Below are 13957 nucleotides of genomic sequence, written 5' to 3'. Positions count from 1 at the left end.
TACGAGAGGTATAAGGAAGCCTGCCCTGAGACGAAAACATTCATAACAAGTGTGTGATAATATTTGTAAAACTTGATATTCAATAAACAATTTTATGTTCTTTACAAATTTCGCGTACATCTTGCATGTAAATACGAATAAAAATGGATATTCGTATATTAAAGTCAAATTTTTTTTACTTTTAAATTTCTTCAGGTTTCTCTCTCTTTTTCTAAAGCAGCTATTTTACTGTACATTAAATTTTTTCTTTCTCACTGCTGTCCCATTATATTTCTCTCATGATAAAGTAAGAAAGCGAGTGAAATACAAAGTACGCAATATTTTTATTCTACATATGTTTATTAAAATAAAAGAACAGTAGCTGGTGAAAAACTTTATAATAAAAATTATGTATATGTATTTCGATAATCTCACGATATAAAAGTAATCGATTGTGTGTAAAGATTTTCGGAAATAATTTTTGAAAAAGTAATTTTAAATATAAAAGCAATGCTGGTTTATTTATTATAGATTATGTATATTAATTATCTCGATTATCTATTAAAAAAGTTTATATTATAATTGCTTAATTAAAAAATATATTCCATGGATATTAATTATTACTCCTGAAATACCTTGATATCGCACAAGACAAAAATTTATTTTTGTACGAGAGAGTTTCGAATATGTTCCAAACTTAACCATAGACATATAAAGATGTAGATGTAGATATCAAGATATCTTTATATACTATATATAATTGTACAGGAAAATTTGAGAAAAAATTCCTACTCAGTCCTACCAATCGGTACATTCGCGCGAAAGAAAATCTTCCTATTGGTTATCGTACTCCGCCATAAAGCGGCGTCTACAATAAGATTTTAAATTCTAAGTCTTAAGAAATTGACTAATCACAGTCGAGAGTATTCTTTTCATACTTGACTGTGATTGGTCAATTTCTTAAGGCTTAGGGCTTAAAATCTCTATTGTAGACGCCGCATAATGATTCCAGCTGATGCATAGTTTATGACCGAGAATTTATTTCTCAGCGTTGAGCGTTGACAATCCTGAAGCCAGAGCTTCGCACCGTCACCGCGGGGGGTCTCCAAAATTTCAAAATCAGTTCGGAGTTTGTCCGTCACTTGCCGACCTTCGAACATGGCGATTTGTGCGGTAAATTCGGCGAGTCGCACCCCGTCGGGATGTTTTTGCATCGCGTTTGCATAGTGAGTGACGTTTGTTGACGCGGGCACGAATGCAACTTGAGACTTGTGCAACATTATCGGTACGTTAGAGAGAAAAGAGAGACATCGAGTCCCTCGCACGTGACGAATGTGATAACGCAACGCAACGCAACGCGCTGCGATGTCTGTGAGCTACGCTAGGATGAAATCCTGTCACGAAGTCTTGTCGTCGTCGTCGTCGTCGTCGATATCGTCGACATCGACGACGCTGAACAACGCGATCAGACGAGGCGGCGATGAGGAGGACTGGCAAATGCAATTGGCGTTCTGTAAGCCTCGTCACAATACCACGATCGAGAGCGTGAATTGTATCAGTCAGACTTGGCGGATGAAAGAGCGGGTACGTATACACATACAAATTGCGATTGCAATTTGTCGCGACGAGGTCAGATGAGATCACGATTAATGCTGTCTAGCGCGATGATCTAGGAGAGGCGAGAGCGTTGCTTCTCGATGATTCGCGCGAACGAATTCATATGATCGCGCACGTGTTTTTTTTTTTTTTTAGATGAAAACCGTGAGCGTCGCTTTGGTGCTATGCCTCAACGTCGGCGTAGACCCTCCGGACATCGTCAAGACACAGCCCTGCGCTCGTCTCGAATGCTGGATAGGTGACTAAACTAAACTAATCCCGCGCGTTTGTTTAGCTAATCTTTTTTCTCTTTCGCTACTCGCAGTTATGTAATTCCGATTTTGAGGTTAGATTAGACATGTGTATTACGCCGGAGTGACTGCCATGACTCGATTGTATTCAATGTATGGAGCAGCAATATTTTCACGAAAGTTTTCCAACTGATTGTTCAATCTTTGGACGATCTTTTCGAATTTGGGGAACCGAAATAGTTTTGCGATCCAATTTTAATATTTTGTCATTAAAGAATGTAAAGTTATTTGGCAAAAAAAGTTGAAAGAATGCTGTTATGTTAGCACAATGACAGACATTTATCAAATAAATGAAGAGAATTTTGTATTTAATATTTTAACTTGTATTAGAATATTAAAAAATGCACTTTACATATATTCTATTATTTTTTTATACTAAATATTATATAATAAACTCCAAATATAAAATTAGAAATGCCTTTGGCAATGTGTATAAAGTATAATCATTATGTATATAAACATAACATTTTTAATCTATAGAATTACATAGTTTAAGACAATCATTCGGCATAAAATTTTTTTTTGTTTTGAAGATAATTTTACAACAAATTTACACAAACAATGTCAAATAACGAATATAGAATTTTTAAAACAAATATCTTTCCAGATCCTTTAACGGTGAGTCCACAAAAAGCTCTTGAGACTATAGGTTCAAATTTGCAAAAGCAATACGAACGATGGCAACCAAGAGCTCGCTACAAACAAAGTTTAGATCCAACTGTTGAAGAAGTTAAAAAATTATGTACATCTTTAAGGCGAAATGCTAAAGAAGAAAGAGTTTTGTTTCATTACAATGGCCATGGTGTGCCCAAACCTACCACTAATGGTGAAATATGGGTATTTAATAGGGTTAGTATAGAGTTAATACAAGAATTATATGTTTAATGTATCTATATAATATCTATATTAATGATGATCTATTTTTATAGACATATACACAGTACATTCCATTGTCGGTGTATGACTTACAGACTTGGATGGGTGCACCTAGTATTTATGTATACGATTGTTCCAATGCAGGCATTATTGTAGAATCTTTTCAGCAATTTGCTGACCAACATGAAAAGGAATACGAGGTAAAAATGTGTAAATTTTGTTTGAAGATTTTAAATGCTAATCAATTAATGTTTATGTAATTTTACCGATTGTTCTTTGCAGATGGAAAAACAGCAAAATCGCGTAACTGGTATGACGTGTCCCGCAGCGCCGTGTTATAAAAATTGCATTCAATTAGCAGCGTGCGCTGCTAATCAGATTTTACCTATGAACCCGAATCTACCTGCAGATATATTTACATCATGCCTTACTACTCCCATAAAAATTGCAATACGCTGGTAAGTATTTGGCATACAAGCAAAAAAAAGAATGTGTACTTTGTGTATGTACATTCTAATATGTTATATACATATATAGTTTTTTTTTTGCACAGGTTTGCGATGCAACCTACATCTAAATTAGTTCCCAACATATCGCTTGATCTTATTGACAAGTAAGACTATATCACATTATTAAATGCTATATCTTTTAGCAAGTTCTACAAATATCTGTTTGTATATATTTTAGAATTCCTGGTCAATTGACTGATAGGAGAACAATGTTAGGCGAGCTTAATTGGGTATTTACAGCTATCACCGACACAATAGCATGGAATACTCTGCCAAGAGGTAAAGTTTTATATATATATATATATATTGTATATACATGTATATATATTTGTTAATACAAACTAAAGAGACAGATGAAGTAATTGTAAGAATATTATTGTTTTATAGATTTGTTCCAAAGATTATTCAGACAAGACCTATTAGTTGCTAGTCTCTTTAGAAATTTTTTACTGGCGGAAAGAATACTTCGTTCTTACGATTGCACACCAGTCTCTTCCCCAAAATTGCCACCAACTTATCAGGTAAATTAATCAGTAATCCATTTATTGTATAAAAGAAATTCTTTATTATAATGTGCAAATGTGTTTAAGTTTTGAGTGACTATTTTGCTTATTCTTAAATTTGGAATACAAAAGATCAAAATTTCTATTTTCCTAGCATCGTATGTGGCAAGCTTGGGACATGGCGCTTGATCTGTGTTTGGCACAATTGCCAATAGTTTTGGAAAACGAAGATCGATATGTGCATTCATCATTCTTTGAAGATCAACTTACAGCTTTCCAAGTATGGCTCAATTTAGGATCGAAAAATCGCAGTCCGCCCGAACAGCTTCCAATCGTTCTCCAAGTATTATTGAGTCAAGTTCATAGACTGAGAGCATTAGAGCTCTTGGGACGTTTTCTTGATCTCGGTCCATGGGCTGTGAATCTAGCACTTAGTGTCGGTATCTTTCCATATGTGTTAAAATTATTACAAAGCAACGCCAGGGAACTTCGCCCCTTGCTCGTCTTTATATGGGCAAAGATTCTAGCAGTGGATAATGTAAGTCTTCTTTATGTTTAAATATTTTAATCTCCTCTGTATAATGTGTTTTACACGATGATTTATAAATGTATTCTAATTTTATAGATGATTCTCAATTACAGACTTGCCAAGCAGATCTTGTGCGCGACGGCGGTCATAAATATTTCTTGTCTGTCCTTCAGGATACTTCTATTCCGGTAGTTTATATGCTATATCTAATTTTATTCGGCAACTATGTCCAGACTGCCCAGCAGCCCTATTCTGTAACTTTTAACAACAAATTCGCTATCATTACGCATCGTTGCGCAGCTATTTTCCGATATGAGTCAGCTGCGCAACGACGCGTAACGATAACGACATTGTCGTTACGAAGTTGGAGAACAGGCCTACGGGTGGCTAAACTTTGTCGTAATGAAAATATATTTGATGATAATTTCAGAGCGAGCACAGAACATTGGCCGCATTTGTACTAGCCAGTATTGTAAATGATTACCGACCAGGTCAAGTGGCTGCGAATCAAGGTAATCTCGTTTCGATATGCTTGGAACAATTGGGAGACACAAACTCTTTGCTACGACAATGGCTTTGCTTGTGCCTGGCTAGACTTTGGCACAATTTTGACAAGGCGAGATGGTGTGGCGTTAGAGACATCGCCCATGAAAAACTATTTACGTTATTAAAGGATCCTATTCCAGAGGCAACTACTTTAATTATTACTAATCATATGAATCATAATCCTAAATACACTACAATATTATTCTAGTCTAGCGTAGATTGTCGAATTAAACTTTGCTGAGATCACTAATTTTATATATATATAAAGTAAATATTTATGACAGTTCTATTAAATTTATATATCGATTTTTGAAGAAATTTTTTGACGTTTTGTACAGGTCCGGGCGGCTAGCGTCTACGCATTGGGCACGTTCATAAACAGCGTTACGACCAGGAGCGAGCACGCGAACAACATCGATCAAATTATCGCTATGATGCTTATTAATACCGTTTCTCATGATATGTGTCCGCTAGTTAGAAAAGTAAGTTAACAAATCGCGGTTTAGAATCGATTAAACATCGGATGCCAATCGGATTCTCATCGGAAATCACCGAAATTGCAGGAATTAATAGTGGCTCTTCAATGGATGGTACTACATTTCGAAAACTCTTTCGTTACGTTAGCTATAGCCGAGGAGAATAGTCGGAAGGATCTCGTCGTAGAAACTCTGTCTCCATTCAGTGGTATGAGGCGCATCAGTTCGCGCGATAGATTAAAGATGTTGTCGCCCAATAATACATACACGGTAGATACGACCGATGGTTTTGGAGCACAAGATCGCATCAAAAGAGTATCGTCTTCATCATCTATTAGCAGTTTAGGTAAGTCATCAGATTATCGGTATGATAAGAGGAGTCAATCAAAAGTGTCAATCGATACTTATTGACTGAACATTGAATTGAACAGTTACTTGCATTGATTCTTTCGTGTGCCAGGTAATAATTGGGAGTTCGTGAGGAAACCTTGCGAGTCACTTGGTAATAATGAATTGGAAATTCATTGCATGTATTTGTATATAATTAATCTTTTATTTTTGTAATTTGTGTATATTTTCACCTCTATACAATTTTGATAAAATATAATGCTTATCGCACGAGCTTTGTATAATAGCGAAATCTTTTTTTTTCTTTTCGAATTAAAATAGAATTTTATGACAGCAGCAACATTTTGTAAATTTTACGAAATTATTTATTGCAGGTCACAGTTCTCTTGGAAACTTACCGAGTCTCTCCTACGGTAGTGTATATATGAAATTATGGCATGGATTGTGCAATCTCGACAATGATCCTCATCCGGCAGTCGGCGCTATGTCACAAAAAATTACCAATCATATTCGTAATAAGGTATAAATGTTTAATATGTTACGCAAAACTCGGTTGTATAGTTATATTTTGAGATTTTTTTGTCACATAAAATATTACAAATTTCAGGTGAAAGCATCTTCCGCTCCAAAAGAGGTAGTCGAAACAAAAATCTCGTCGTCGTTATCTCTTCCGCCATCTCCGTCAAATCGAACTGGTTATTTAAGGTCAGTCAAGAATTTCTTTGAATAAGACATAATATTTATTTTGTCTCTAACGATTTTCTTTTTACGATTTTCTTTTTGTTAACAATAGCAAAGGGGAGTCACCACCAGCTGTTAACTCTGGACCAGATTTGCTACGTTCTTCGAGAGTTCTACCACATAGTAGTCGTACGAGAAAACCCGTTCCTAACACAGTAAGAATTTTTTCTTTTTTTTACGTTTGTTTGTTAAAATTGTTGTAAGTATAATATTTTTCACATATAAGTACAATAGAGATTATACCCTTAGAATAGTAAATGTGAAGAAAAGTTATATAAGAGAATATGAAACAATGCTACAAATAACATCATTTGCATTTGTGTGCGTACATATAGTTGCAATTAGTATTTTTTTTTTTCCAATAAATTCTTGTATTTTTTAGTATTAGTAATTGCAACTATAAATCACTATGGTAATATAATCGCAGAATAATGTTACGAAACATTTTTCACAATACATCATTATTTTGGAATATATAGCTTCTATATATTTTTATTAGATATCTGAAGAGACGGATGAGATACTTGGAGCCAAGAACCCATTAACCACTTCCCAGTTCGTCGAATGGAGTTGTGCTCAGTTCGCTCAGCCCGTTGGTTTAGAAGATGAAATGGATGATGTGGAGAGCAGACCGTACCTTGAGCGAGAATGGCGGTAAGAAATGTTTAAAATTATTAATATTAATTATCTAGTTCTAAGAAGAGTTTTTTTAAAATATTACACTTTATTTATCGAAATTTTATGCTTGATTGTCGCAGATTTATACGTAACGCAAAGCAGAGGCAGGACGCGAAAGAGGAACAATCACGTGCGCCGCAAAGCAAGATGGAATCGCAGGTGTATCATGCGAGATGTCCTCAGTCACCTCAGGTTCTGGTTTTCCATTCATTCGAGCCGCATTTGGCTGTGGCGTTAAAAGATTGCTTTGGGTATTTGATCTTTGTTCATGCCGTAAAAAGTGCTCGATATATGAGAAATACTACGATAATAAAGCATGCATAATGACATGTATAAAAATTTCTTTCAGGGTATGGGATTATCAGAACGGTACAAAGATGACTTTCTGCGCAAGTCGCGGAAGCAAAACGAAATCGCGCATCACGGCACTCGAATTTATTAACTCTCACGATTTAAGTCTGTTGATGGCGGGCTCCGATGACGGTTCCGTGCGAATTTGGAAGAATTATAGCGGCACAATAAGCCGCGATCCGATCCTACTCACAGCTTGGCAAGCTCTGGCGGACGTGCAGCCCGCGACTAAGACTTCCAATGGTACGTATTAAAAAATTCTTAGTTCTCACTATCTTGCCCTTAATTTATATATAATGCTTAATAATATATGTTTGCAGCAACGGCACAATTGGTCACGAAGTGGGAGCAAAAGTCTCTCACTCTAGCAGTGACGGGCGATGTTCGCATCGTGAGACTTTGGGACGCGGAGACCGAATTGAAGAAGCAAGATATTCCAACGGGCGCTGATTGTTGTGTCACCTGCATGGACGTTGACGGCACAGGTTGTTTAAAGGAGTCACATTTTATCTCTTCTAATATATTATTATATTTTATATTTCATTTATATATCACACATATTCATACACTATTTCTCTCTATTGTATGTAAAATAATAAGCGTCATGTCAATTTTTAAATATTTTTTTAGGTGCAATAATGACGCTAGGCTGTGGTGACGGATCGGTGCGGCTTTTAGATCGGAGATTACCTCCCGCGGAAGCAAGAGTTATGATTTGGAGAGAACACACAGGTTGGGTGTTGGGCTCATTCTTAAGGCAATCCGAGGGATCCGCGCCACAATTGTTCACCGGCTCGTCTTCGGGCGACATAAAGATCTTTGATCTTAGAAAAAATTCTTCCGTTAGCACGATTCAGATATCGCCAGGCATTGCGGCATTAACAGTGCATGAAATAGCTGATGTTTTCGCTTGGTAAGCAAAAACAAACTTATTATTATTAAATTTATAGAATGTTACAATAATCATTATGTGCTTTTTATGATAGTTTACTTTCTCATGATAATTATATATGTATATAAAATCTCTCTCTTCTTGTATGAAAAGTACATGTTTTTGTTTAGTGGCACCACAAATCACTGCATTAATGTCTACAATATATCGGGTCAACATCTTAACACGATAAAATTCCATGAAGGATTCATGGGTACACGCCTCAGTCCTGTAAGTTGTCTGAGCTTTCATCAGTATCGCGTGACTATGGCGGCCGGTTTCGTGGACAGTACTTTCACGTTATATGAACCACGCAGATGACTATTAGAGATGGAACTCATGTAAGATCTTTGCAGAATTTTGTAAATTTATAGACACATATTCTTGCACGCGTTATGGTATTATTGATGAAATTAGGGCTTTTGCCCCCTTCTACCTTCCCCTCGCGTTTTCATGAGAAAACAACAGGATGGTTCCTACGACTACGATCATAGAATAGCCTTCTCCTTTTTTCCGTTGTTTCTTCTCGCTAGAAGATAAACGATCCTTGCCTATTTACTATTTTGAGTAAAGGATAAAAAAAGAAAGGATAATTGTGTGTAGTTTTTGTGATAAAATTGAGTGAATGTGAGGGGATTAACCAAAGTTAATTTCGAGGTGACCAAAGAACAGTCTAAAGGTATGATTAATTATCTTTTTGATGTGATTTTGGTGTAAGATAGAGACTGTTGAAGGAATTTTAGTATCATGGCAGATGTTAATGCATAATAATATGTGTACGTATATTGTGATAAAAGGTTAATGCGAATTTGTTTACGCGAGAATGGCCGAGAGAATAACGTTTATAACGCGAAAGCTTTTATGATCTGCATCGATAAAATAATCTCAATTATTGTGCCATGCAATTTCCGCTTCAGGATTAAATTGTATTAAAATACAGATATGTATGTAATGGAAATATTTTAACTACCGAACCGATTACGATGTGGCTGTGTAAATACGTGGCTCGCATTATACGCATTTTTATAAGTTATACGGATGGCGGTCGATGTTAGAATTCACATTTTTCTCTAGTGTTTTTCGACATAATTTTATCGATTTTTAAAAATGTTTTCTATTATCTCATATTCTATATTCCTGACCAGTTGCATAGATCTATTTCGAAAAATTTTAATCATTAATAATGTTTATAAACTTAACGCATAAATAAGTGTAATTTCTTGAACGATAAAATTTAATGAAAGACATTAAATTTTTATGTAACATTCATCTTTAGATATTATGTTTAATATTTAGATTTTATTTCGCAATATTAGATTGCTTGAAGTGCAATATTCATGGATTAATGATACATACAGAAAACTTTCCATAAATATTTACGTGAAACTGAAAAAAATGCAAATTTCCATACAATGAAGAGAGAGAGAGAGAGAGAGAGAAAGAGAGAGATATGATACTTTTGTACATAAATATACAATCTACCCAGGATTTATTATTTATATAACTTTATAAAAATGGATTTTTTGTATTCATATTACGATTACAACGAAAATTATCTTGTTAGTTTAGAATCTTACTTCTCATAGCTATTAATGAAATAGTCTAATCGTGTTATATATCTGTTAAAATTTATGTAAAAAATATATTTAGAGACTATCGCGCCTCTGCGTTAAACAACATATTTGGGAAAGTTAACATAAAATATTAATGATTACTTTCGAGATTACAATAGTGTAATTATGTTGTGCAAAATAATATTGTCTACGAATTGTGTAAATAACACGATTAGTTATGTTATTTAATTTATGGATTTGTTTCATTCCGCTCGCGGTTGCACCATTGCCGCTGTCGCTTATACTAGAGCACATAATCCGCCAATATTTGCGGAGATGGAGAGCAATCTAAATGGAAATGGCTTTATGGTGCATAATATAAAGAATATATTACAGATTACATTACCAAGCTAGAATTAATGAAAATAGAACAGGTACATATTACACAATTGAGAAACGGTTTTATTATTACGTAATGGTAGATATATTGTAAATACGGGTAAATATATATAATATGTGCGCCAGATGATGGAGGAGGAGGCGCGAGAAGTGCAGAACTTTGTTTCTTTGTATTATATAATAGTTTTGTTATTGACACACATATACACACACACATACACATGGTAACGCAATTTAGGTATGTGTGATAAATCAATTGACGGGGATTAGCGGATGCGTATGGTAAGAGTTTCGCCAATTACAGATTTGTATATATTATATACAGATACAAACACGCAGTGTTAGATGTACTTAAATGTCTTTGTCAATTGTGGAAGCTATGTGACTTTTTTTCTTTCTAAAGTGATTTGTTTCATTCCATATTTTGGGATATATGTTATTCAATTATACAATTATTTCGGTTATCATTAACGCATAACAGGAGTATCTATTGGATCTTTTTTCCAACATCGTTTCTGCTGATAATAAATAATTTTTATTTTACGAGATGTTTTTTTAACTCTATTAAGTACATGACATTGTGCATTTAGACAAGAAAACGATTGAGAAAACAAATGGAATAAATCATGCTTTATTCATAAAATCTAATTTTGTACACACATTATTTTTTTGTCGTATATAAAGAGTGAGCTAATAATACTGCTATGGAAAATACGAAAAGTATCTTAAGGAAAGATACTTAACGTTTTCTAGACAACGAAAAAAGTTGATTTGAATATTTCACTATAAAAATTTAATTATATAATGGTTTTAGTTGAGTTTTCAGTTTTAAGCTTTCAAGGGAGAAAGCGAATCAATGTAAATATGAAACTAGAATGGACAATTCAAACTTGGTGCTATATTAAAAATTATAAATTACATTGCAGCTATAATAACACTAAAAACATAATTTCCATTAATTTTTTACCTTGAATCGCAATTAAAAATTGGATTGTCCACTTTTGTCTGATATGAATATTGCCGTTCCTCTTCCTTTAATTCTTTAACTATATTATCTATATTTATATAAAATGTATATAAAAAAATTTAACTTAAAAATGTAGATTTATATAAAATGATTTATAATTTGCGTTTTACATTATTTACATTATTACGTTTAAAAAATAGCGTTGGTATTTTTTTGTATAAGAAATAATATTTTTTGCTGGGATAAATCTCTCATATTTAGATAATCAAAGACAAGTAATAAAGATAAAAAAATAAAAAATTGTACAGAGATTACATATGCTCGAAATTATATCGGACAAATCTGAAAACCGACTTTTAGGAAATTATTATAAAACTACTCTGATCGCGCACGTATTGATATCATTTCTTATTGATTTTCTTATTATCTTTCTTTACGATTATGCCGATAATATCCGAAATGATTGGAAAGTTTTTAAAGTATATCGCGAAAAATCAATTTCGATCATAAAATATAGCTGAAGAACACGATCTTAATTTGATAAAAAAAGAAAAAAAAATCATGTGTTTTATTGCATGGGACGAATCGATTCTAAGGAAAATAATTTTTAATAGTCCGAGGGGACAGTTTCCTGTACAGAAACTGATTCATTGGAAATTCCGATCGGATGATAGTTCTTTCTCTCTCTCTCTCTCTCTCTCTCTCTCTCTCTCTCTCTCTCTCTCTCTCTCTCTCTCTCTCTTTTGTGCTATATGTATATAATTCGAGAGAGATCTCTTGCGCCGCTATTATACCGTTAGCTAGCAATAACAGTCGCCGACGATCAGGAAGCGTTTTAGGGAATAATAGGCGAACACGCACGAAGTATTATGACTTTGTGCTGTATGCTATAATGTACATTCGTGTAATTATGTAATCGCCTTATGGTAAAATACAATAGGCGCGATGTTACGTTATACGCCGATCTTGTGTAAATATCATAGATTCGTAAACTAAAATTCTTTGTTTCTCTTCAACATTCTTATTTTCTATATCGCATCCTTAATTATTATATCCTACTATCCCAAGTGAATGGTTGAGATATTTAGAAGACTTCTACTGTATTATGTTATCATCATTGGAGCCATATCGCAAATTATGATGTCAGAAGCGATAAATTGTAAATATATCGGTTATATTTACAATTATATTTACATTATATTTATGAAATTAATGGTCCCCGATTTAAATGCGTAAGCGATTGTTGGATTGTTTTTAGAGATTTCTTGCTGACTCGCTTACGCCTCAGTACGCGTGCGAGCAAGTAAGCAGGTGTTAAATATGCATATGTTACTTTACGTGACGTTACATTCACGCGTGAACGCCTCGGTGATATGAACGTATGCGGAATGCACCGCGGGTGGTACTGCTAGTGGAGTTGAAACAGCGCGATAAGAACTTTTGTTTGGCTTCCCTCTTGATGTGAAACCGGTGTGCAGAGCGATATTATCGGTATTCTGACTGGTGGAATTGTGGTCTCACCGCTATCAACTGATCGTAAACGTGATACTATTTCACGCTATTCTAGTTCTATGTGTCAGAGACGCGGCTTGTATCTTGCGTAAGACAGGTGCTTTGAAACTAATTTATTAGCTTCATTAAAAATTTCAATTCTATTTTGCGTTATTTTCTTTCTTCTCTCCTTTTTTAATATATACGTTACATAATTATTTAATCAATTTGTGTTGAACATAATTTGTGAAATTTTCTAAAACTTTTCTATCATACATGTAAATCGGGGGAACATTAATCAATTTTTGTATTTTTTACTGACGGTAATGTTTCAACCTTGATAATCTTTATTTATGATACGGGAAAAGACCACATCGTAAATTCCGAAGACTTTATTACCGAAATAAAAATGTATTCCTGTTATCTTCTTGTATTTGGATGTTTAGTAGAAATGTGTATCATGTTAGGTAATTAGAACGATCGCAATCAAACGTGTAAAATCCAGACAAATGCAACACTTGTTTTGAAACACTTTTTGATTTCGTTACTATAAAAAGATATCAAGAGCAATACAATATATTACCTGCATACTCGCTTATATCACTAATTATTTAATATTCAGACACATTCTTTAATGAATTAAATATCTTTTATTTGTATTGTTATGTGTTTTTTCATTTATCTCTAGGTAAAATAATTATATTTGAATTAAATGCATTGTATACATGTATATATATTGCTGCTCAAAAACTATATATATATATATATATATATATATAATTTCTCGCTTTTTATGTTTCATAATTCAATATGATTGCAATAAAAATAAAAATGATGAATTAAATTATTTTGACAAATTAATTTACAATTTTTAATCAGTTAAAAAAAATCTTTTATATAAGTTATATAATTAAGATGCTGTATTTATAATCTTAGTTTGCGGATTATTAATATATTCAATAGTTTTTCAGATTTATTACTATGCGAGTGTCTTGAAATGATTACCAAAGATCTAATGTGTTTTCTTCGCAAATATTTATGAGAGAATATAGATAGTGTAATAGATAACATCTATATCAAGGCAATCCCATTGAAGAGCATCTTTATTAAATAACAAGGACAGCAACTGTTATAAATATATAACAATTGATTTCCTTGTTATTTAATAAAAAT

At 33.6% G+C, this 13957-nt stretch overlaps 1 protein-coding gene and 1 long non-coding RNA gene across 3 annotated transcripts; one reads left to right on the top strand and one right to left on the bottom strand.

Moving 5' to 3' along the window:
* Window positions 1-1132: 1132 nt before the first annotated feature.
* Window positions 1133-11456, top strand: Raptor (regulatory associated protein of MTOR complex 1). 2 transcript variants are annotated; one of them, XM_070295592.1, is made up of 23 exons: window positions 1133-1563; window positions 1732-1834; window positions 2494-2735; window positions 2816-2962; window positions 3045-3220; window positions 3316-3375; window positions 3450-3550; window positions 3659-3792; window positions 3929-4312; window positions 4417-4491; window positions 4734-4991; window positions 5188-5331; window positions 5413-5671; window positions 5786-5827; window positions 6048-6193; window positions 6281-6378; window positions 6467-6569; window positions 6914-7068; window positions 7173-7343; window positions 7442-7686; window positions 7764-7928; window positions 8074-8356; window positions 8506-11456. In XM_070295592.1, the coding sequence occupies exons 1-23, from the start codon at window positions 1345-1347 to the stop codon at window positions 8693-8695; spliced, it is 3900 nt and encodes a 1299-aa protein (XP_070151693.1). In that variant the 5' UTR covers window positions 1133-1344; the 3' UTR covers window positions 8696-11456. The 2 variants fall into 2 exon arrangements, with proteins under 2 accessions (XP_070151693.1, XP_070151694.1); XM_070295593.1 differs by lacking the exon at window positions 5786-5827.
* On the bottom strand, window positions 2441-4621 carry LOC138933103 (uncharacterized). The gene is made up of 3 exons (XR_011446924.1): window positions 4045-4621; window positions 3029-3165; window positions 2441-2936 (listed from the first exon to the last, which is right to left on the bottom strand). It is a non-coding gene; the product is annotated as an uncharacterized lncRNA (long non-coding RNA).
* Window positions 11457-13957: the final 2501 nt, after the last annotated feature.

This window comes from Polyergus mexicanus, unplaced genomic scaffold (assembly GCF_030449975.1).
Source record: "Polyergus mexicanus isolate NDT 795.1 unplaced genomic scaffold, iyPolMexi1.0 SCAF_5, whole genome shotgun sequence".
Classification (NCBI taxonomy): domain Eukaryota; kingdom Metazoa; phylum Arthropoda; class Insecta; order Hymenoptera; family Formicidae; genus Polyergus; species Polyergus mexicanus.
The sequence above is the reverse complement of the archived record's forward strand: the minus strand, read 5'-3'. Positions and strand labels throughout refer to the sequence as shown.